The following is a 26102-nucleotide window of genomic DNA, read 5'->3' as shown; positions in this document are numbered from 1 at the left end:
GAACAATCAACTTTGACCCTTTTTGAAAGATTAACACAGTTGTTCTCCAGCTGTTAATATCTGCCATGCACTTTGAAAACTTTCGTAACAAATTAAGTTAATATTTGCATCATAGCAGAACAATACAACAGTATAGTTGTGGTGGTCGAGTGGTTAACCTACCAAGCCCTCCACCTCTGGGTCACAAGTTGAATCCTATGTGGGGCAGTACGCCTGAGGTTCTGGCCGCTGTCAGTTGGTTTTTCTGCGGGTACTCTGGCTTTCCTCCACCATTTAAACCTGTCATGTCCTTAAATAACCCTGGCTCTTAATAGAATGTTAAACTAATGAAGTAAAACCAGATCAAAATAGAATATATATATATATATGTAGTAAGTATATTTCAGTATTTTCTGCCTGCCCTTGATGGGTCTCTATAGACAGATGTGACAGTGTTGTACCATGTGGGGATTAATATATTCTTAGGCTAATACACATCTTCTAGTTCCTGATCTGAATAATAGGGGATGGTTGGTAAATATGATCAGTGTGTGTAGGTGTAAACTTCAATGTACATTTCAACAAAGATTATCACATGTGTGTGTTAAACTGTAGGTAAAGTCGTTAACGCATCAGGTAAAAAGTTACCAGGTACGCTGTAAACGTGTATGGCACTATAGTGTACTGTGTTAGTCCACCCATGGGTCTCTCAGACACACATGGGATACAATGATTCTGGTTTTAATTGAAGTCAGTAAAACTTTATTACCTAAACATTAATACATACATTATCATAAACCTTCATTAAACTCAAGTGTGAGTCATGTTTTAATTAGGAAATATATTAGTTCAGTTTATTTGTCACCACAACATCAGGATTGAATTTTAAATGACTTTAGAAACTTTGAAAATTTAAAACAGGTTATAAATTTTCTGATAAACTTTAATAAAACTGACATTTTGTAGTGCACTGGAGTCATAAATTCAGCCCTGCGTGGTGTCGGTGTCTGATAAGCTTTGGTCTGATCATGACCTGTCTAGCTGATCTAGAACAAAAACTCTCATTCGGAGTCATTCCTCTCACGTATTTGTTAAATCAAATCATCCTATAAGATGAAATCTTCCTGAAAATTGACTTGGTCAAAGTTGTAGAATTAAGTCTGTGTATCATAAATTTTATTATCTGTTTGGCATTTCTACACTCCCACTACATACTTTAGTACATATACTATTGCGAAGACATTTCAGTCTGAATTAAGTCTGATAAATTACCTATTAATCGTTTATGAGGCAATATAAACACTACATACCTGTGACACTGAATATTATAACACACCTTATAGCGTTCTTATATGGAATTAAAATTTAATTGATTAGTGGCAATGTTAAAAATAGATAAATTTGAGTACCTCATCAAAATGTCATTGAAGGTAGGGCCTTAGCTAAAGGGGGAGGGTTGAGTGAGAGAGGGACTCTAATTTGAGAAAGGTGGGTATAGTGAGGGGTATGGTGTAAAGGTAGGGAGAGGGAGGCTAATTACAGTAAATGTTGTATTATGTTTATAGGCTCCTGTTTTGGTTGTATCATGTTACATTATTATGTCACAGAAATAGTCTACATACCTGGGGCGTGGAATGACTGGTGCTGGAGAATGTCCTGGATAGGATCATAGTTTTTATGAACATCTATATATGTACATGTAGCTAGGGCTTTTAAGTACATTGCCTAAAAGGATAAAAGTTTAATGTGAAATGACATGTTACAATCAAACCTTGTTAATGCAAACTTTTATGACTCAAAGGTCTTGTTAAATTGTTTTATTGCCAACCTTTCACTATATATTGTACTTTGATTAATTAAAATTTCACCATGGTCCTGCTAACTTTGAGTTAAGACTGTAATAATATCCCAATGGTTTACATCAATTGCTTGCTGCTTTTCATTAGTCTAAAATACCCATAGAAATATTACACAGTTTAGATCATCTATATATATATATGATTTTTTCCATTGCACAGAAATACCAAGGGTGTAATGGTTCAAGTCTGTGCCAGAACAATGCCAGCTGTAATACTATCAACCTTACAGATTCTATGGGGGTAAGTCTGTTTCACCTGTAATTCTAACCGTCGCTGGAATGTGATGCTGCAGAGACGTTTTTACAGAGTTATCTGCTCTTATGAACAGACATGGATTATTACGTTACAAGTTTGCGAGAGTTATATGAATTTTAAATTGCCTGCTTAACCTCTTGTTATCACACAAGCTCATCAGTTACTTTTCATATCAAATGAGAAAACATTGAATTTCTATTATGTTTTAGATTGATGCTTATGTATAAAAAGGAGTTGTAGAGTTTTACTAAATTCAAACATTTTTCTTTTTTTGCCCTTAAAGCAAGCCCAGATTGGCTTCAACTGTTCGTGTTTGACGGGGTATGAAGGAGACTTATGTGAGATAGAAATTGACTTCTGTGCCCAGCCCGTGTGTCAAAACAACGGAACCTGTACCTCAGATACAGCAGCTGGCAGATACACCTGTACCTGTCTACCAGGTAACGACAGTACAAAAAACATATTGGGATTTTATCAAATTATATATTTCTAAGGCATAAAATGCTTGATTTATTGAGTAAGCCCTTATTATCTGGAAGTACCAGATATGCAAGATTTGACATTTTGGAGTTCTTAGTTCAAAGTTTGACATAGTGAGAGCTTCATCGTGTCAATATTTATCTGTATTTTCAAGTGGTATCTGATTGAACCTAACCATAATTTACAAGGTTTTGTTTTCACACTTGGTATTTCAGCAGAGATCTGTATTATTATAATTAGCTTTAAATTGACTGAATCAGCCAGTAAGTATATAACTATATGTTACAGGTTACTCAGGAGATGATTGTGAGACTGATATACAGGACTGTCACGGACAGTGTGGTAACGGTGGAACCTGTATCGACCTCGTCAATGACTACGCTTGTAACTGTACCGACTGTAAGTCATGTATTCACCAACATGCTAGTAATAATCTCCCCTGTGGTTCACATAAACAAGTCTTTGAACTAGGAGATTTTAGACATGTCCTCAGGAGACAAACAAACAGATTGATCATGCTGAAATCTGTAGAAGTTGATCTTTGAATTGGTTGATTTTTTTTTTGGCCGAGGATTTATAACAGAAGCTCTAGAAGAGAGACAGCTTCTTTGTAGATTAGTACAAATTGTGCCACAGGGGAGACAACTTACCCGGTAACAATAATTGGAGAAAAGATGACACATAAAAACTGATAGAGCAGGGGACAACAAGTTAGTCGAGATAAATGTAGAGACGACAAAAAAACAGGGGAGATAACTTAACTATCAAGGAATTTATTTGGCCCGACATGAGTAAAGAAAAAATTGATTGGTATCAGTCTTGATTCTGTTGCATTTAATGGTATTAAAACCTGTTTAATAAAATCTATGGGTAGGATACATTTGTTCAAGGATTAATAATGTAGATGGTATGTTATTGTTTCAGCTTGGACAGGTATACATTGTGAAGTAGATGTAAACGAATGTAACCTAACACAGCCATGCCAGAACGGTGCCAGCTGTACAAACACCGACGGAGGATTTACCTGTAACTGTTATGGAACTGGTTACCAAGGTAACAACTTTATATTGTTTGATAAAACTTGAATGTTATTTTTATGCTTGAAGGAGAAATCAGTTACCCAGTATTTTGACATTATTGTAAATGCTTAGTTACGCTGATATACAAATGCTGAGAAGTAAACTGTGTCTATTTTATCTGGCTTTACAGTGATCCGCCCTACAGTAATCTGATCTAAATCTGAAGTGATTTGACGATTCTAATTCTCCAATGTTTGATGAATTTGATAGGTACCTATTGTTCGGAGGATGTGGACGAGTGTCAGGTTGGTCTGGATCCGTGTCAACATAACTCTAACTGTTCTAACAGTGTAGGCGACTATAGCTGTGCCTGTTCCTATGGTTACACAGATAAAAACTGTAGCACTCCCGACTGTAACCTCGTCACATGTGAAAATAGTGGAACGTGTGTGGCTACTAATGTCTGGAGATGTAGCTGCCTCAGATATTACTATGGTAAGTATTGGACAGGGGAGATAACCATATAAGTCTGGTGTTACTCATGTGGTATAATTGTGGTATTATACTAAATGGCAGATAACTCTTCTTGACTCTGGAAATTCTGTTAAGATTTTTGAGGTTTTTTTTTTATTGTACTGTTTCAAAATCTATACATGCATTTGCACCTGTTGATTTCTTAAACACTGTACAGATTTGCACCTGATTGATGGGGCTTAACATTATTGCTCCTGGTCATAATTGAACAGGACACAAGATTTGCATCTATTACATCAATTTCTACAAGGGAGATAACTTTTGTGTTATTGTGTATCTGGTAAATATTGTACAAGGGAGACAACTGATCCCTCCTTAGATACATCAGTGTGGGAACATATACTAACCACATTAGGAGGCATTTACCTGGTCAGGTGGATAGCTGATTACAGGTGAGACATCACCTGTCATATCATACTCACAAGGCAAATTATTCAGTATTTAAATTGAGTTAATCTAGAAGAAAGATACGCTAAAACTTTGTATTAATTTAAGTATGCATTACCCACTTATTAGAATGTATTTTCATTGTGAACTTTCACAATATTGGTACTCCTAATTATGAAAATTATCAATAATAAAGACTTAGTGTTTTCTGGCATGCAAACTTTATTGATTATCAACAAGATTAACTACATTTTACAATTTTAGTTTGAAACAAAGGGGAGATCTTGTAAAATTTATATGACTGTCAAATTCTTCACAAAAATCTTAGGACCTTGGTTTTGTTTACATTAAGTATTGAATCTGTAATGATAGATATAATTAAATATCTAAAGCTAACAAGACATGAGGAAGTTGTTTACCTGTACAGTCGTTACAGGTAAGTTCTGTACCCTGAGGTAGGGATGACTGTGCCAGCATACGTCAAGTTTGACCCTAGGGGATATCTCAGACTTACTCATCAATGTTAACATCTCTAAAACTGTATAAACTGATGGGAACAGGAAACAGTAAATTAAAAACTATAACTGGCAAATTACAAGGTTTAGACAACTAAATAGTTAGAAATACTGACAACTAAACGGGTACCAAAGTTTACATAGTGTATGACACATTTGTTATATAGTTCAGAATGCAGTTTTGATAAATTTTAGACACATTGGATCTATTAGTAAAATACTGGGACGTTTCTTCTTATATAGAGAAATGACTAATTTCATTTATTAGTACCAGTATGGACCAATATTGATGTTTTATTACTGACAATAAACTGTCTCTGGTTTATGACTCTCAATAGACTATAACCTTTGTTTAGACTGTCAGTTTATATATACCCAGGGCAAACATAATGTGTGATAGTTTGATATAAAGTTTGTAAGTAAATGTATTATTCACTTCCTCTGATTGTACCTATGGATGCTATTTTATACTATTTCTGTATCAATTCACTGTTTTATACCCCCTCCCCATGAAATCAGAGATCATATATTGTTCTCCCATTCTGGCTGTCCTCGCAACTCCCCCTACCCCAGTAATGCACTCCTATTTATAAACGATCCTCCATCTATGTCTTACAGAAATTTTCATTTTCTTTCTGTGCAATAGAATTTTACCATAGGATATTGCACCATTGTCTTAATTAAGTTTACATGATTCCATTTCAGTCTTATACATCAGTGAATGTACATCTGTACATGTAATTTGCAAACATCATTTTCAATGTGTTTGACATTGTGGATGTAAATTATTTTGATTTGCCAGTTGACTGTAAAACCTTACAACAAACTAGATACTTGGTTAGGTATATGGACAGATGTGTACTGCCTGTACCATAAGGAAACCATGGCTATGACTGGAGGGGTATCTACAAGCAGGACCATCAGTCAGGCTACTAAGTATATATAACACCAGATATAGGCCAAACAAATTAATTCACTCTAAGTCTGTTATCATAGGATGACACAAACTTATAGTCTAATATTTTGTAGGAATGTATAAATTATTGGCCTGTCCTTATAGATATATACACCCCCATCCCCAGTCTGGTGCGATTTGTCAAACCAGCTCTGGCCCAGGTAGGAAGTGTGTAGTCTATACTAAATACCTGTTACATGTGCATAAGGCGGGAAGAATTACAGACTAATACAATACAGATTTGTAAGTCTCCATCATCTTTAGGGTATACTAGCATTATTGAAGGTATTTCTTGGGAGAACATTTTTCCACATGAAATTTCTTCATCAACTTTATTTTATGTATACAGTTTAACATGGTTATAATGGACCTCTTGGTGCCATCAAAATCCCTTTGTTTTAAGCATTGTTTGTAATACATCTATAACAGACATATTATGGTAACATTGACAGGAATGAAAATTACTCTGTTATACCCATGAATTGCTTACAGCATGTTAAGTGTTATCGATGGGTTTAAAATGTAAATTTAAATGGTAAACTTTCCCCTGTAGCTGGCAGATGATAGATTGTCTTTGTAAATAATGGTGGTGACTTCAGACTGTTTGGACTGTTTTAAATAATGGTGGTGACTTCAGACTGTTTGGACTGTTTTAAATAATGGTGGTGACTTCAGACTGTATTGGACGTTAATGGTGCTTTCTAACAATTTCTGTAAGTTTATTGCCCTGTATGATTCGACTTATAGTGTTTACTTTGTCCTTCTATCATCTAGTGGTCATCTCCATAAATATGGGGTCATTTAGAACATGTCTTAACAAGGGCTATCTATCACCACTATATGTTGATGTTTGAATCTTTCAATCACATCTGCCTCACCATATTTATATCACAAATTTAGTTAGTGAATATCCTAGGATTGCTGAAGTGAGGAAATCTGTCAGCAAATCAGATTATCTATATAATTATTATACCTTTATAATATACTATTTGTACAGGAGAGCGATGTGAAAAGCGAGGTCCATGTCTGGATAATACCTGTAATAAAGACAATATCATTGATTGTCTCCAGGACGTCACCGTATCACCTACAGATTACACCTGTCACTGTAAATCAGGTAACGTAGAATTATAACCTCAAATAGAAATGGTCAAAAAATGTCATTGGCTGGTTGTCAATTTTTCTTATCAGTCATAAAGTAAAATACTTAAAGATGGCATTATTTTTGTTTTGATTGTTATAGTTTGGTTCAGACTTTTGAAGCATTTAGAATCAAACCAGGTCTCAGGATATAAAGTTTGTAGATAATGAGGAAGGAAGTTACACTCAAACTATGTTAAGTGTTATTTCTTTGACAGTATGAATATAATAATGCTTTGTAACTAATACTACTGAATTTAACATGATCAAATAGACATGAAAGTTTCTGTGTTGTAGTAACAGTTAGGTCATTCCAACAATATCTCAGGTGTCCGTTAAGAAAAGTAAGATTTCCATGTCATATGTAGTCTTTTAAACCAAAGTCTAGAAATGGATAAGTTTAAGAGACTTAGAATGTCATGATAACTCAGAGATAAGATTCAATGTTTATTTTTCAGGCTGGAATGGTACGTTTTGTAACACAGACATAAACGAGTGTGAACTACAGCCGTGTCAGAACGGTGCGACGTGTAATAATTGGGACGGCACATACAACTGTACATGTCAGGAGGGCTACGACGGTAGTAACTGTGAGACCGATATAGACGAGTGTGCGTCCAATCCATGTCAAAATGGAGGAACGTGTTCAGACAGAGTCAATGGGTTCCAGTGTACTTGTACTGAAGGTAGGAAGCTGAAGGGTTGGCCAAGGCTAATACTGGAAGTGTTGTCCCAAAGTGTCAATTTACTAGAATATATAGTCTTACCTGTCTTTTATATCATGTACTGTTTTCTGCAAATTTTGTCTAGCTGATGAATAACTTTTAGAGTCACATCCTTAAAGTTTATTTTTGGACAAATAAACTGGAATGTGTAATGTTTAAGCCATCATTACATATTGTAGATTTTGATACTTGAACTTTGTTACTGCTACATCTCAGAAAGTACTGAAGGGATCTGTCTCAAATTTCATATATATGTTCCCCTAGGGCCATAGTTGTGCATATTGCATTTTTGGATCGATCAGTTAACAAGATGGCAGACAGGCCGTTATCTTGGATTTTGAAAGTCAAAGTTTGAAAAGCAGAAAAAAATTAATCTTTTAATTCTCAGACACAGATAATTCTTTGGATGGTGCCAAGATCCCTCTGAGATCTCTTGTTAACAAGGCTAACTTCTTCACACAATGTGTATCAGGACCACCCTGCTTTATAGACATGTTAAACCTACATTTTGTTGTAGGCTACACCAATGTGACCTGTATGGAGGACGTTAACGAGTGTATCAGTGATCCGTGTATCAATGGTGGTAAATGTACCAACCAGCCTGGCACATTCCTGTGTGAATGTACCAGCGAGTATATGGGCAAACTCTGTGCTCAGCGGGTAATTAGCATATTTCATATTTTCATTCGTTTTGAAATGCTTATTATTGATTATTTGACCTTCTCACCTTTATTATATGAATTTTAAAAAAATTAAGAGGGCTGGACCAGTCCATTTTGAGATAGCATTGTTATTCTTAAAAGAAAATCTTGATATTGAAAACAAAACTCAAAAAGTTAAGTAAACTCAACATTTAGGTACATCATTTTTGACCAGAATTTTTACGTTACATTTGAAACAATAGGTGGGGAATCCAAAATTGGCATGTCTTACAGTTGTATACATTAATGTGATAGTCCTGGTCCAAACAAACTGTTACGTGTTCAGTTTCTGGTGATAATGCAATTGTTGATTGACAATGAAACCATGATCTATGTTACAATATAGGAACGAAATCAGGAAAGTAATTCAGCAATATTTTATCTTTCTGCAGAATCCTGAGTACCAGAAAATCAGCCGTGACGACAACCTCGCAATAATTATCGGGCCATCTGTGGCAGCTTTCTTACTGCTGATTGTTATTGGTAAGTTAATAAGGGTTATCTCCCCTGTCACACTGTATTAAACCTGAACAATGAAGATTATTTCCCCTTTCACACGTTGTACTGGTATTTGAAGGCTCCAATCTTAACGATATGTAATTTGTTATTGAAATAATTTGTTTTCCATGATATGGAAGATAAAAAATGAATTTTTATAAAAACCAAATTAAATATTGAAATAAATTTTGAAGATAACCAGACTTATGATTTCATAAAGCTGTTTGGTTCTAAGAAAATAGCAATACATTTGTATATTTGACATAGAACTGATATTGGTATTTTGTATTTTCCAGGTGTCATAATATTTTTAGTATTGGCACGAAGTAAACGAGCCACAAGAGGTCACTATAGTCCAAGCCGTCAGGAGGTCACGGGGTCAAGAGTAGAACTTGGAAATGTAATGAAACCACCACCAGAAGAGCGACTTATATGAAACCTTCTTAAATATTTATAAATAGATTTATTCTACGTTAACACAGCGCCCAGTTGATGATGTAGGACCACAGACTTGTCTGTTTGACAGATGGAATGTTGGAGGGTCGAGATATCTTTCAAAGGAAGGGACATCCTCAGGGATTTGGTGCGACCCTTATTGGTCCTGTTGATGGGTGTCTCCCTGTGACATTAACACCATTGAAGAGTGTCTTAGAATGTTACATGGTAATAAGCTCAAGTTCTCATTTCTGCGTGGCCAGTGTCAGTCCTGTAACAGGGCTGCAGTGCTATTAGTGATGCAGGTGTTAGTGACATATCACACACCTATGGAATAAAAAATTACAAATGATATCGCCAAAGGATATATCGATACAGGAGGAAAATCAAGTGGCCAAGAATTGGGAAAGTGTTAAATCTCTGAGAGATAATCAGGAAACTTAGGAATAGAGCCGCCACCATGGATCAATGTAGGGAACTGCCAATAGATCTGCAAACATCAATAGTGTATCAGCCAGTGATGGATGTTTGGTACAAATCCTGTGTGCATTAGATTTAGATAAAAACCAACTTTTTAGGAAGTGGTGTTATAATTGATGCATGAAGTTTTTCCCCTACCTTACACATAGAAGATTATTTAACATTTCCCACAAATCTGATGGCTGATATCCAGTGATATCCACCGACTGCTCTTCTCGAAAACTGGAAAGATTGATGTTAACGACATCACAACACAAGAGTACTGAATTATTTAATCTAGATTAATATAATTCAGTAAATAAAGTAAATATTCAGTGCAGCTTTCTTGGTCTGAGAGCTAACCTCTGACAATTTTTGTGCCTAAGTTTGCCAAAGTTATCTGCCGTATATTGTGTATATCATCTTACCAGAGGTTGTGAACTGACAGCTCAGAGATTCTGTATTCAGATGTTATAAAGGAAAACAGAATCAGAGACAAACCTTCTATGCAGCAGCTGACAATCCCAATGGAAATATTAAGTCTGTAATCACAATGTTATCATCACTGAAACACTTACCGATTATCTCCAACCAGATAGCAAACCTCAGGAGCTCATATATATATCTACACCGTGTATTCGAGGTTTTCCCCTTATACTGAGTTACTTGCCCTTGTGAGCAGGTATTGCCATTGTGACTTTATTTGTCTGAGCAAATGTGTAACAATCAGTGGCCTGTTCACAAGAGGGGATAACTCTGTGAGTGTATCAAAAGACAAGCAATTCATATTTTGTTTAATTGTCGGGTTCAACTTACATGTATTTGATTTACTTATCAATTCATTTACTTTGTCATTAAGAAACCTCTACCTATGTTTAAATTAGTTTAAAAGTTTTGAGAATTGTCTGGTGCATATTTTGAGAAATAAGTTTAATTGTTTCCATGGCAACACATACCAGAAAACTAAATATAGATAACCACTAAAGTGCTATTTATAGAAGACATTCCTACATATAGATATTTTGTCCATATAGACGGCTGTTCTATGCCATCCATTAGACCAGGCATATTGCCAGTGTCTTTGCCATGTTACTTTGAACCTTAACATTCTAGGATTGTTACTAAGGTGACATATGCAAGGTCTTTAAAATGATCATAACTACAGTTATTCTCAGGTTCGTGTGTGTAAAATGGAAATATTTGTGGATTGTTACTTGTATATTAATGTTTTAGCAGACAAAGAAAATGTCCTGGTTCATTTAGTGTATGTCACCCCCGAATACGCATTGAGACTCTTCTGGGTCTGAAACAGTTCATTTTTTAATCATAAAGGTTAAGAAGTTATGTTGACAACACAAATATTTCTGTTATACAGTGATGTACTGTCCTCATTTTACATTATCACCACAAAAAGCACAATAGATGTGAGATTAATTTCATACCTAATTTTCAATATTTACTGTATCAGAAGTCTAGGTTATGTGTCATTACAGCAGAGAATCTCACTGGAGAAGACTCCTCAGAGACATTTTAATCATCATCAATTTCACATTATCATTATTGTCATTACTGTGACCCTTAAGTATCATGGAAGGAAGGGAGTTAACTTTTCAGAGTATAATAAGTAAATAATAAAAAAAATATCCAGATATGTAAAAGCATACCTATTTTAGGGTTATTCTAGAAGTTGATTGTGTTGATACACTATTGTGTTTTCTGTATATCTTTCAAAATTAGTTGGATTCTGTAAAAACAGATTTAGTCTAAAATTTCATTGAGCTGAAATGAGTTACAGAGTATGGATACTGTATTTGTCTGTTAAAATCCATCAGTACTGTTTACATGCATACATTTTAACATACATAATTGTTTATGTTTTGTGCATAATTCAGAAGAAGAAAAAATGTACTTAGTTTTTCTTGCCATAAAATATACCTGTACCTGAAATACAATGTAGATAATTTGCAGTGTGCAGTTTTTGCAAAAATCACAGTAGCATTCCTTTAAAAATGAATTGTGACTACCTGGTATACACAGTACTTATCTACAGTTAATCAGAGTTTATCTGATTCATTATGCAAGAATGACTGCACACACCATTATATGGTAGCATGATTGTAAATAGCCATTGTACTGATATACTGTACATACTGTCTGATAAACATATCTGAATGGTTTTATCATGTTAAACAAGAGTATCTGTGATATATAGGATTTCAGATTGATATTTTAATATCCCCAGAACTTTTTTATCCTTGACATGGATTGTTGTGTATGAAGGTGTGAAACTGGAATCGATTAATTAGTAATTGGTATAAATGGCGGAATATTTAGTGGGGATTCGGGAGAGGGAATTGACTTTAAGTGTCTTGAATATTAAATGTACATTCTTTCACTTGTACAATATATAATGTCTGTACTTAATCAAAAGATAAAATTTACTTTATCACAGCTTTTGTTTATAAAGACTTATTTCTTCTATAAGGTTAACAATTTGGTCCAATCTCCCAAATAAATGATTATGGTAGAAAACTTGGCAAGGTACAATGATGGATCAATGAGCTTTTGATATCATTTTGGTATGAAACTATCTTGGTGCTGTTTTATTGTTTGATAACTGAACATGGAACAATATTAGTAGTATTATAGTACCTACATTGTATAATAGCATAAGTAAGGATAATTCTACTCCTTAAGAAATCGCAGGGAAGATATATAGCAATAAGTTAATACCATCTATTTTGTATGATTTAGAAATGAAAATCGTTTTGAAATTATTTGAGCAAGTGAATATCATAAGTACAGTGTAATTATTGTGTAATTTGATGATAGATTTACATATGACTGTGAAATGAACAATAGTTTGTAGATGTTTTACAAATGATGTGTTCTAATAGTTATACTATACTGTAATATTATGATGTAGTTGAATATACGGCCAGTGTTTTACAGAAGGAGGATTAAGGTTTCTTACACTTGATAAGTTAAAATAAATTCTATGCACATAAATTTCATGCATTTTGACATTACTTCAATAAATTATATTTTGAATCTTGTTTCTTTAATAAGTTGTATCAAAATATTACAAACTTTTAGAGTATTTTATACATTTCTTTTGGTAACATTTTTATAACTTTCAACATATCAGATCGACATTGCATTGTAGAGGAAATGTCAGTAAATATTAACTGATTTCAGGAAATTTCTTCTAAATGATTGAACAAATAGTCAAAATGCATGAAATGTAAAGCGAACGTGTTAAAAATATGAATAGTTTAATCCAGATTCTGCAGGTTGATAAGCTTGCCTTAGGACTATATAAAGTGTTGATGTTACAACACTATAAACATTTAATTGTTTGGTTGTGATCTCGCATATCACATTCTGACTATGAGAGTTACTTCCCTTTATATCACTCACGGAGTAAAACAAAGGGAAGTAACTGTGATAGATCAGAATGACAAATCAGGTCATCTTTATCGTAGATGTCACTTTACATTCCAGTTGTGTATAGGACCCATTCCATCCTTTACCAGAAATCTCTTTAATCTAGAGGTAACTTGCTGTCAGAATATCTCATCGGAAATTTAAAATATTGGCAGAATTATATTTTTTTTTATATAGAAACATATCTACATTTATACATATCGCCTCAAATTATGTACCTGTCACTACATATGTATATTAAAAAATGTAGCTGACAAATTAAAGTGTGCTCAGAATATATGTTTAGAATCTTGATATCAACAGAATTGTACTTGTTAATTCAGTTTATCTTCAGATGTTCATATATATTAGTGTATGCTATATTTTACTTGGCAATTTTGTGAAAAGTGAAATTCTTAAAATAAATGCATGACAGTTTGTTAATGGTCATTCTTCCGTCTAGGAAAAATTAGGTATATGATAACTACGGAAAATATTGGTTCAGTAGATGGTCGCTAAAATTTAATTGAAATGGGAGAGAGTGGGAATAGTGTGTGTTGGGTGAGAGAGGGATGGGGGTTAAGTTTATTTTAGTGAAAAATGTGTGGAATTTGGAAAATTTTAATAAAGGTCAGTTGTTGATGCTATTTGTAGTATAAAAAAGACCAAGGATGATAATACCAACTTCTTTTTCAAATCAGACTAATTGGGCAATAATCGATTTACGTTACTTGCCATATATTCCATCAGAATTACATACAGACTTTGTGAATGAAATGACTAGTATGGATGTACGTACATTGTCCATATGGAGACTCATTTGTAAAGAGCTAGGGTCCCCTACTCACCAACTAAACAATTAGATTAACTGTATTTGTTCAGTGTCTTGTATCATTGGTGACTTCTATCATTATTGAGGGCCAACTATGCAAGTCAGTGTGTTATAGCCAGGGGGCCAAGCTTACCTGAGGCCAAATGTCAAGGACCAGTTTATTGAATTGCATGTACATTGAATCAAAATGAGGCAAATCCAAAGACGATTTCAGTATTAATTTGGATTATTTTTAGAAAATGATGTTTCAACTAAATATTGCCAGATGAAATGTTGACATATCAAAATAATCATATAGGATGTGTTATATGTCCAATGTGTGTTTTATAATGACCATCACATGTTGTATCTCTCCTGATATGGTTACAGACACATTTATAGCCTGTAGATCTATCCTACCCTATCATTTATCACCGTAATCACCCTAATTCATCAGCCCATAATTAACATATTTATATTAGATAGAATTTTGTACATATCATATAAGGTTGTAATATTCCAAATCTCTATTTTAGCAACATTACCATAATTTTGATATTATATATTGATACTATGTTGATTGTGCAATACAAGTTAGCTACCAGCTACTACATGGCCCTGTTTCCTTGATAGCCATTATTTGTTATATTTTGTAATAGCTACGCATGGTCATGTTGAAGAGTAGTGTCATATTGTGCTGAGATTGAGGGAAATAAAATGTCCATGATAACATATTTACTTGTACTGTTTTATTTTACCACGGAAATCAAAATTGATTAAAGAATGCAAATATAACAGTGTGTTCCATTGAGCAGAGCAGTCATGTTATTCTGGTGGTCTGGAATAAATCCAACCTTCCGCAAGAAGGAACCACTTCGTCTGGCACATCTGGTTTGAGGGCTCCAAGTTGGAATCAATAAGGTTGTTTAAGAAACAAATTTTGAGTTGAGTTTTCCAAAATGTGATAAAATGTTGCTGGGTTGGGTTAGGCCCAGGTGATATAGATGATATGTTGTTAGAAAATGATGACACAACCATCTTCTACGTCATGATGTTTTATTGTCTCATTAAATACAAATTTCAATAATACATAGTAACATAACATTCATATTAATCATACATACATACAAGATCCCTGTGTAGCCTACAGTATATCAACATCAGATTCACAATATATATTTAACTATCAGAGTTAATCTATTTATAAACTCCAGAACAACTATTATAAATTAGACTTTATACTAATAGATATAGCTTCTGCTATCTATAATAAATACAAGGGGAGACAATCTGTTCCCTCTATGATCTAAAATCAGGGGAGACAATCTGTCTCCTCTATACCATATGATATCAGGGGGAGACAATTCGCCCCTTTTCTACTATACAGTAAATTACTCTAGTCTAAGGGGAGATAATCTACCCACTTAGACATTACAACATATAACACTATCAATGCATTACTTACATCATATTCTAATACAAATACAAAGATATACACATTATATAAATACACACCTGGCTATGGACCGACTCAATTAGGCTTCGATCTTTGTTACATTGTTTAAATCTTTCGACCCAGGGTCCTATACATGAATAAAATATATAATATCACAAAAAGGTCTAAACTAATAAAATATCTCCATATAAAACACGATTTTCCATCTCTATAACAGTTATAATAGAGATCAATATATACATATCACTTTATATCAAATTGTCTATATAAATAGACAATTACTCTTAAATTCAAATACATACTTATGCTTTTACACTTTCAAGTCAATTCAACTTATTCAAAAATATAGTTTAACACATTCTGATAATTTTACCAAAATAAGGCAAATAAATATAAATAGTTTACTTTATGAACATTGCACAGGATATACAATATTAGTAAGAAATAGAAAAAGGAGACTTACAGAAGTAGAAGAAATTCCTCCTAGACAAATCCAAATTTCAACTAAATATCTGGGAGACCAGAACACAACTGTTCTCATGAAACTCTCTCTGTGAAACTGCCCACAGACAAAGGAAAGTTCTCCAAAGATAGAATTTTGGAGGGAAAGTTTGACCAATAAAAACACACATTATTATATCTATAAACCAATAAAATCAATAAAAACAATCAGCTGACCAGCCAGGTAAGTCACCTGACTGGTACCTACCCACACCTATAGACAAAGAATGTGCTCATCCATCCATGCACTCTCTCATTCCAGGTAATATACAGGTATACAGGTAAACAAGACAGTGACATATAGACAGTACTGGGACAACACATACATGTAGTGCAGGGGTGCAGCTTAACTTATTACTATACATCAATACACTAATACTAATTACATAAACTAATTAGTTACTTAATTAATTACATAATTAATTACCCTGCCACATTCTCCCCCTGCTTAAGGATGTCGTCCCCGGCATCTGCAACTTTTAAAACAAATAATAAAGAACGATTAATCTGAAATTAATAATACATCTTAATTCTTCTGCATACCTGAAGAGAAATAAATTCAGTTAATAGCAGAAATATAATAATATTATTTCTGGACTTCTGAAATAAAAGACATTTGAAACATTAGGCAATATTTCTATATAATCATAATTAAAACAATGATAAAACAAATTTAATCTGCATCATTATCTGTGATAACCTTCAGAAGTGCTCGAGTGAGGTCACTCTGAGCATTCTGGAATTCTCCAGACCTGGCGAGGCTTCTGATGTAGTTAGCCCTACTGACCCAATCTGGCTGCTGACTTAGGACATACTGCCCACTTTGCATCCATTTGGGTTGCATCCGTGTCCGCCTGGGTCGAGAGGTAGCTTCATCAAGGTCGAGGTCACCTTCTGGTTCCTCCTCTGACGGAGGATGTTGGACTTCTGCGTCCTCATTAGTCTCCTCCTGAACATCACTCTCCTGATCTTGCTCCTCCTCCTCTGATGGGGGATGCTGACTCCGTCCATCCTCCTCATCCTCCAATAACTGGTCGTCACCAGTACTCATGGGAGCATCATCATCATCTTGGTGGTCCTCATACTCCTCCAAGGTCACTTGGGGGTCAACCACACTCTTAGGAGTGACTTCTAATGTGACCTCTTCATCACTGTCATCCTGATAGGGGTCATTATCCTCCATCACAGTGATGTTGCGATGTTTTCACCTCGGTGCAGGTTTCGGCCGTTTGACACTGGTGTCCGGTTTCTTGGTTGGTTTAATTCCAGTCCTACTGGCAGTAGGAGGTTTCTGTGCAGTGTTCTCTTTCTCCCTGTACCATCCTGTCTCTGTACTTCGTACACTGGTACTTCATCATTTGGTTGCCTCAGAACTGTATAGAGTTCTTCCTCCCATCTGTCTGCTATCTTATGCTTTCCATCGAAAGCAACCACCTTAACCAGTACCCCGTCGCCTGGTTGTAGCACCGCACCTCTCGCTTTAAGGTCATAACCAGACTTCTGTTTCCTCTGTGCCTTGTTGACATGTTTCTTGGCAAGGTCATAAGCCTCCTTCAGGCGGTTCTTCATCTGTTTGATGTAGACTGATGTCGGCTCTGTCCTTCCTGAAGTTCTGGTAAGACCAAAAGCAAGGTCTACTGGCAAAAATGGTTCTCTCCCAAACATGAGGAAGTAAGGTGAAAATCCAGTACTCTCCTGTTTTGTACAGTTATATGCGTGTACCAATGTCGGAACGTGAGACTTCCAGTCCTGTTTTAATGGGTTTTCCAGAGTTCTTAACATTCCAAGGAGTGTCCTGTTGAATCTTTCGCAGATTCCATTTCCCATGGGGTGATATGGAGTCGTGCGTGACTTGCTCATCCCTGTTAGTTGACATAGCTCCTTGATAAGCTTTCCTTCAAAATTAGGCCCTTGGTCACTGTGTATCCGCTGTGGGAGGCCGTAGTGAGTCACGAAGTGATTAAAGAAGACTTCGGCCGTGGTTTTGGCGGTGGTGTTCCTTGTTGGTATGGCAACCGCATATCTGGTAAAATGATCCACGATGACCAAGATGTTCTGAAATCCTCCTTTAGAAGTTTCCAAGGAGAGAAAGTCCATCGTGACCAGCTCCAGGGGCTGTGAGGTGGTGATGTTGGTCAATGGTGCCCTATCCGTAGTAGTTCTCTTATGGCGACATCTACTACAGGAACTTATCCATGTTTCTGCGTCTTTCACCATCCCTGGCCAGAAGAATCTCAGAAGTGAAATGGTGCGTTCTCTCCCTTGGTGTCCCATATCATTGTGTAGATATTGCAGAACAGTTTTCTGGTGGATTTGTGGCAGGACCAACTGTTTAACCTCCTCTGTCTCCATAAGTACTTTTCGGTACAGTAATCCGTCCTCTATGGTTAGCTTATCATAGTTGTCGAGGAGTTTCTGGTGAGTCCTTATGCAGTTTGGTGGAAGATCCTGTTTCCTTGGTTTCCTGGACTCTCTAACCTTAGGTAGCCACCATCCTATTATCGGATCATTGGCTTGATCTTTACGGAGACTTCTTACAGGATAAGTCTTAGGCTCCGCTCCATTGGCATCTATAAGATTGCTGTCGGTTGTCAAGCATTCAGCGTATGGTGGTGTCGCCACGTTGCAGCAAACCGCTTGTACAGATTCCATTTCGATGACTTTGTTGCCCTCATCTGTTGTAGTGGTAAGTCCTGGTAGTCTGGACATTCCATCAGCATCAGCATTGCTGGAACCTGGTCTATATGTGATGGAAAAGTCATATGCTGCTAATGCTGCAACCCAACGCTGAGATGTGGCATCTAGCTTGGCAGAGGTCAAGACGTATGTCAGTGGGTTGTTGTCTGTAAAGACGGAAAACTTGGAAGCAACCAGGTAGTCGTGGAACTTCTCACAGACAGACCACTTAAGGGCAAGGAATTCCTGCTTGTGGGCGGGGTATCGCTTCTCCGTCTTACTAAGTCCGCGACTGGCATAGGCTATAACCCTCTTCTGGTTGTCTTGTTGTTGGTAGAGGACTTCTCCTAACCCTAAGATACAGGCCTCAGTGTGGAGTATGAAGGGCTTGCCAAAATCTGTATAGCCGAGGATGGGTGGCGACTGTAGTTGCTCCTTCAGGCTTTTATAAGCTTCCTCCTGGGCTCCTTTCCATATCCATCTAGGCTTGTCTCTATCAGCTTTGTTGCCCTTCCCTTTCCTAGGTGCTGGTATAAGATCTGTTAAAGGTCTAGCAATCTTGGCGAAGTCCTTTATAAATCGGCGGTAGTATCCGACAAAGCCCAAGAATTGGCGTACCTGCTCTGGTGTTGTAGGGGTCGGCCATGTCCGCACCTTCTCCAGCTTTTCTGGGTCGGGTTCCACACCGTCCTCTGATACAATGTGTCCTACGAACTTGACCTTCTTCATGAACAGGGAGCACTTATCCGGGGAAAGTTTAAGACCCTCATCCTCAAATCTTTTAAAGATGGCATTGAGTCGCTCCATGTGTTCCTCGTACGACTTGGCGAAGATTATGACGTCGTCCATGTAAACGTAGCATATTTTCAGGTTCATATCCCAGAGAATATACTCCATAAGGCGTTGGTAAGTCGCAGGGGAGTTAGCGAGTCCAAAGGGCATCCTAACATACTCGTAGAATCCTAGTGGTCCTACCGTGAATGCTGTCCTTTCCTTATGACTCTCCTCTAACTCCACCTAGTGGTACCCTGCTTTCATGTCGACGGTGCTGTAGTAGCGGTTTCCTCCTAAGGCATCTAGTATCTCCTCTATACGTGGGAGGGCATGGGCATCCTTAATGGTCCGCTGATTCAGTTGCCGGTAATCCACGCACATACGGAGCTTGCCATTCTTCTTTCTGCATAGCACGACATTCGATGCCCAAGGTGAGTGCGACCTTTGTATTACTCCGCTCGCTAATAGTTGCTGGAGGTGATTCCTAACTTCTTCAAACATGGCTGGAGGTATCCGGCGATGTCTCTGTTTGAAGGGCACCTCATCTGTCAGTTCGATCCTGTGTTTTATGGTACTTGACAGGCCAAGGTCCGTATCTGAAGTGGAGAATATGTTGCAGTATCGGCTCAGCATCTCCTTAATTTCTGCTACCTTAGTCTGATCAAGGTCTTTTTTACATATGGTCACTTGGTCCAATATGTCGGTTGGTGTTTCATCTTCACCTGTGTCATCCATTCTCCTCTCAACTGACACTGGCTGGGTCTCGCAGAGTATGGCTCTCGGTGATATGGTGACCGTCCTAGTGCTGACATTAGCTATATGTATGTCCAGTGATCTCCTCTCCTGTGGTCCATATGAAAGAAATGTGGGTGTGATATCTAAATCATCAGGTATAGCCGATTCCTTGGTAGGGTGGACCATTGCACAAACCTGCTGATATCCAAGGCATTTGTCGAGGTATCCACTTAAAGTGATGTCGGTATTCGGCGAAATGGTAATTCTTTTATTGCCAGCTAGTTTCACAAGGGCGAGTCTATGGTGGTTCCTCTCTAGCTCCTTGTCTCTAAGATGCATACATCTGAAGGCGAGGTAATAAGGTGTTATAATATCCGTGTCTTGGAATCTCGCTCCATGAATTTCTCTCATGCGAGTCATCAAAATATTCAGGATGTTGGTTCCAATCAACAGTGGGACATTGCTGTTGTAGTTACTGTCTGGAACAACGAGCAGGACACAAGACTCCATACGCTGGGTGCCGTTAATCCCATTTACCTCAAGATCAACTTCTATAATGCCGTCGTATGGAAGTTGCTGTCCATCAGCACACTCAATGTTGAGGACGGTTGAGAGTGGCTGTATATGAATGTCGCTCAAATAAGTCTTATGAAAGTGCCGGCTGATGGTGGAGACTGTTGATCCAGTGTCAAGTAATGCCTTGGTATCCTGTCCTCTCACCTTCATGCTTACTTCATTTGCCGTTCCTAGTAAATCTGGTGTCTTGGGGCGAGTCATCTCACTGCCATTCATCTGCCCCCCGATGAAGGCTTCTTGGCGTTTAAATGATGTTTAGAGTGATCCATCCTCACCTTACAACCAATGCGTAGGTGTCCCGGCTGGTTACACCTCCAGCATATTGGCTCGTATTTTTGATCGACATCTTTCCTTACTGTCTTCTCTGTGCACCTGTTGATTCTGTCGTGACCTTGGGCAGGGGCTTGTACCTTGGTGTCTCTAAGTCTCTCGACCTCTCCTGCCAGCTGATTGATCATTCCCTTCAGTTCCTCAAAGTGGCATATCTGATCAATGTCCGCCATAGCTGGGGTGATTTTCGCAGTCTCTGCTCGCCTCTTCTCTTGGTCTTTCTCTACTCTGCGAATAGCTACCCTCAATCTGTCGAAGTCCTTTATCGTCTCATAGAGATAGCCAGTAGTATCCTTTAAGGCTCCCTTGAGGCCACTCCAGAACATCTCCCTCAACATGTTGTTCTGCTCCATGGTGGGGAAAGGGTGTGTCTGGCATGCCTTTGAGATGAGATCCTCTAACCTACAGCCCCAGGTTGTGACATCTTCCTCTTTCCCTTGCCGGGCACTGTAGAAGGCAGCTAGGACTGACTCTGGCTTGTCGACAATTCCGTAAATACTCTCCATCTTCTGAAGAAGGTCCTCTATAGCAGTTCCAGATCCTAATCGCATGGCTATCCTGCTAGCCTCACCTCTCAGTGACCGTCTGACTGCTGCCGATATCTGCTCTGGTGTGAACTCTTCCTTTTGTAGAGACTCCACCTCATATCTCCAGAGGTCATAGGTGACATCTCCCTTTCCATCGCCAGAGAAGATAGGAAGTCTTGGAGGCTGGGTTACCAGGAAACGGGAATGGGGTTCCTTCTTCGTGGTCTTCCTACAAGTGTGAGCTTCCGAAACCCCAGGCTGGGACGTCATATGGCTACGGAACCAAGATACAGTCTGCTCCACTGAAGAGGCTTCTGGTCTAACCCTCATCTGCTTAAAAGCTGCGACAATGTTCATAACCTCCTGTGGAGTTAGCTCGCTGGGAGATGTAGCCTGGTTTGGTAAGTCCATGGTAATCTTGGAGTCCTTTACAGTGGAATTCTCATCTAAAGACTGGCTGTCATCACTGTCCAAAAGCTCTATTTCCGTATCCGACATAATTCCAGAATAATGTGTGGATGGTATAACAAAATACTTACCACCTGAAAGAAAATACCTATCGCCTGAAAGAAAAAATACTTACCAGCTGAAAGAAAATACTTACCAGCCAACACAGAAAATCCTTTGCTCAGCTTAAGTAACGCTACATGACAAGTAGCAAAACCAGCTCTGTGTGTAGGGCGGCGATAAAAACTATAAGTGTTGTAATGGAAGGTATGGTAATAATCAAAAGAAATCAATCTATAATTAAAGCTATTGCTGTAAACAGTCGAGTTCCTGAAATCAGAAGTATTACTTATTACTAAGAACACAAGTAATGCAACAACAATGTAAATGTGCATGTGAAGGGATGGGAATGACATATACGTTCACTCAAACACAAATACAACGAAGCAGATAAGAAAAATACAAACGACTGAAAACTGAACTCCATAGGTCTAGAAACCACACAGTAGAACAGAATAGAGCATAGTAGAACAATAGGATTAGCATGTATTCCTGTATAACTAAACCCTATCAAATTTTGAAAAAAATGCAAAAATTTAAATGAATGGTAAATAGTGATAGAAAAATAAATAAGTGAATAAACAAATATATAAATGAATGAAAAAAATAATAATACCCAAGCAGACAACGCTATAATACAATTATTAAATAAATAAATTGACTAATTAAGACAAAGTAATTGTTACTGTGTACAAATACTGATAAAGTCTACAAGTACATGAAAAGTTATCAAACAAGATTTGTGAAAATATTATAGTAAGTAATTCTGAATGCAGAATATTTCCTATAATCCAATAGCAACACAAAATAAAGAATAAATAAATGTCAGTTTCTAGGCAATAATGTCAATAGAATGCACACGGTTCACCATCACATCTGCAGCCTCACATAAATAAAGTGTCATGTGATCCTCTTCTGACGTAGCGATTACGGAAAAGTCTGGACAGGTACATGATGTAACACCAAAGTCATCTGCACGGAACAAGTTTCCAATGGGTCACGATAGACAAGCATATATATATATAGTTCACAGGTTCACAGTACCTTAGTACACATCAGTAGTTGTGGTTCAGCATAATGCGGTATATCTGGTATATGTCTCTACTTCTGCCATCCTGGGTCCCTACATGGGCGCCATTGTTGCTGGGTTGGGTTAGGCCCAGATGATATAGATGATATGTTGTTAGAAAATGATGACACAACCATCTTCTACGTCATGATGTTTTATTGTCTCTATACATGCGTAATCGAAGAAGCGTATAAACGTATAAACGTATAAACGTAGAAGCGTAGAGTCTGTAACAAGATAAAACAAGACTCATTAAATACAAATTTCAATAATACATAGTAACATAACATTCATATTAATCATACATACGTACAAGATCACTGTGTAGCCTACAGTATATCAACATCAGATTCACAATATATATTTAACTATCAGAGTTAATCTATTTATAAACTCCAGAACAACTATTATAAATTAGACTTTATACTAATAGATATAGCTTCTACTATCTATAATAAATACAAGGGGAGACAATCTGTTCCCTCTATGATCTAAAATCAGGGGAGACAATCTGTCTCCTCTATACCATATGATATCAGGGGGAGACAATTCGCCCCTTTTCTACTATACAGTAAATTACTCTAGTCTAAGGGGAGATAATCTACCCACTTAGACATTACAACATATAACACTATCAATGCATTACTTACATCATATTCTAATACAAATACAAAGATATACACATTATATAAATACACACCTGGCTATGGGCCGACTCAATTAGGCTTCGATCTTTGTTACATTGTTTAAATCTTTCGACCCAGGGTCCTATACATGAATAAAATATATAATATCACAAAAAGGTCTAAACTAATAATATCAAATTGTCTATATAAATAGACAATTACTCTTAAATTCAAATACATACTTATGCTTTTACACTTTCAAGTCAATTCAACTTATTCAAAAATATAGTTTAACACATTCTGATAATTTTACCAAAATAAGGCAAATAAATATAAATAGTTTACTTTATGAACATTGCACAGGATATACAATATTAGTAAGAAATAGAAAAAGGAGACTTACAGAAGTAGAAGAAATTCCTCCTAGACAAATCCAAATTTCAACTAAATATCTGGGAGACCAGAACACAACTGTTCTCATGAAACTCTCTCTGTGAAACTGCCCACAGACAAAGGAAAGTTCTCCAAAGATAGAATTTTGGAGGGAAAGTTTGACCAATAAAAACACACATTATTATATCTATAAACCAATAAAATCAATAAAAACAATCAGCTGACCAGCCAGGTAAGTCACCTGACTGGTACCTACCCACACCTATAGACAAAGAATGTGCTCATCCATCCATGCACTCTCTCATTCCAGGTAATATACAGGTATACAGGTAAACAAGACAGTGACATATAGACAGTACTGGGACAACACATACATGTAGTGCAGGGGTGCAGCTTAACTTATTACTATACATCAATACACTAATACTAATTACATAAACTAATTAGTTATTAATTACCCTGCCACAAAAATGTAATATGGATGACAAAATATTGCAGAGTTCGTTTCCATTTACAGAAGTCAACTTTGGGAATCTTTTTTGGAGCTTTCAGGGCTTGAGACTGTACTCTTGTGCGATATTCCATCAAAATAAAACAGTGCTGGCGCAGTCATGGCGATATCCACCATGTTGGTTAAATTTGCATGCTTAGAATCTGATTGGTTCATCATGTTTTATTCCATTTGGGAATTCGTTAGCACACCCATAGCATAAAGCTAAATGAAATACACACTGTAAACGAGACTACACAGGAATGAGGACCATGTGTTCCTAGAGAGTGAGTGTTCCCTGTTTTATAGACGTCATGATTAGGCCATCTTGTCATGCAGCAATACGAGGCTAGAACTGACAATGGTGCTACAGAGTAAAGGAAGACCCACTTAATACTCGGAATCTACCGATATTGTGTTCTCCAATGGGGTTATAATCACGACAACAACTGTCATCAAAATCAGGATGACAATATCTAGAACAGTATACAGTTATATTAGCCATGTGCACTTCTTTGACTTTGACATACTGTTGTGAGCTGATGAAAAAGTGGAAACGGTATCCCAAATTCAATGCTTAGGCCAAGTATCAACTATCGTTTTCATTCCTGTTCTATCTTTCCCCATCCTTTAAGATTATGATATTTCAGATCATAATCTGTTAATTGATGACTAACTTAGTATATGAGTTGTCTCTTTTAGGAAATAAACAACTACGGAACTCCTATGTGAATGTTTGCATCATCATGCTGTTGTGCTCACTAGCGATTACAAGTAGCAAATCCATTTGTTTGGCTTTCAACGCAGTAAGAATTTTCTTCTCTAACCGTGAAACGGAACTTTTCGTTGGAAATGCAGCACATGAGATGGCCTTTTTAACAAATAGTAAAAGTAAAACGAATGATTTCAAGATAAAAAGTTAAACTTGAGACACTTAAATATCATTTGCCCAAATTCTGGGTTAACTTTCCCAAGACAGTTTTCTTGTCATTCCAGAGTTTCCAATGAGATCATTTTTGATGGATGGTTGCAATATACGTATTAAAAAACAGGCTGGTTTTAACACAAAGGCATGTATATGCCTTGTGTTACAAGCACGTATGGCAGACCTACTCATTTAAAGGCGGTTGACCTCTCATTTAAATGCGATTTTTTTCTTATCTTCTTCTTATTCATACCTACCTTCCATTACACATCTTTGAATAATTTGGGAATAAGATACCAAGGACTCATAAAAAAGTACGATAAAGTCGCTATTTACGTA

General features: G+C 36.8%; 3 protein-coding genes across 3 annotated transcripts in view; 1 reads left to right on the top strand and 2 right to left on the bottom strand.

The window, feature by feature from the left end:
- The window catches only part of LOC138320455 (protein crumbs homolog 1-like), a 103561-nt gene extending 88649 nt beyond the window's left edge, over window positions 1-14912 (top strand). The window contains 10 exon segments of the mRNA XM_069263415.1: window positions 1998-2078; window positions 2377-2533; window positions 2862-2972; window positions 3498-3626; window positions 3863-4087; window positions 6981-7100; window positions 7582-7809; window positions 8366-8508; window positions 8942-9032; window positions 9344-14912. Coding sequence (XP_069119516.1) covers window positions 1998-2078; window positions 2377-2533; window positions 2862-2972; window positions 3498-3626; window positions 3863-4087; window positions 6981-7100; window positions 7582-7809; window positions 8366-8508; window positions 8942-9032; window positions 9344-9483 — 1425 coding nt within the window. The 3' untranslated portion in view covers window positions 9484-14912.
- Window positions 14913-16808: 1896 nt separating this feature from the next.
- LOC138322068 (acidic leucine-rich nuclear phosphoprotein 32 family member B-like) lies at window positions 16809-17318 on the bottom strand. Its single transcript, XM_069266122.1, has one exon. It carries the CDS (start codon window positions 17316-17318, stop codon window positions 16809-16811), a length of 510 nt encoding a protein of 169 aa, XP_069122223.1.
- Window positions 17319-21108: 3790 nt separating this feature from the next.
- Window positions 21109-24789, bottom strand: LOC138320453 (paraneoplastic antigen Ma3 homolog). Its single transcript, XM_069263414.1, has 3 exons — window positions 24359-24789; window positions 24030-24097; window positions 21109-23556 (listed from the first exon to the last, which is right to left on the bottom strand). The coding sequence occupies exon 3, from the start codon at window positions 22249-22251 to the stop codon at window positions 21109-21111; it is 1143 nt and encodes a 380-aa protein (XP_069119515.1). The 5' UTR covers window positions 22252-23556; window positions 24030-24097; window positions 24359-24789.
- Between the last annotated feature and the right edge of the window lie 1313 nt (window positions 24790-26102).

The sequence above is a fragment of the Argopecten irradians genome, chromosome 4 (genome assembly GCF_041381155.1).
Source record: "Argopecten irradians isolate NY chromosome 4, Ai_NY, whole genome shotgun sequence".
NCBI classification, from domain to species: domain Eukaryota; kingdom Metazoa; phylum Mollusca; class Bivalvia; order Pectinida; family Pectinidae; genus Argopecten; species Argopecten irradians.
Note: the sequence above shows the minus strand (reverse complement) of the source record. Positions and strands in the feature narration are given on the sequence as shown.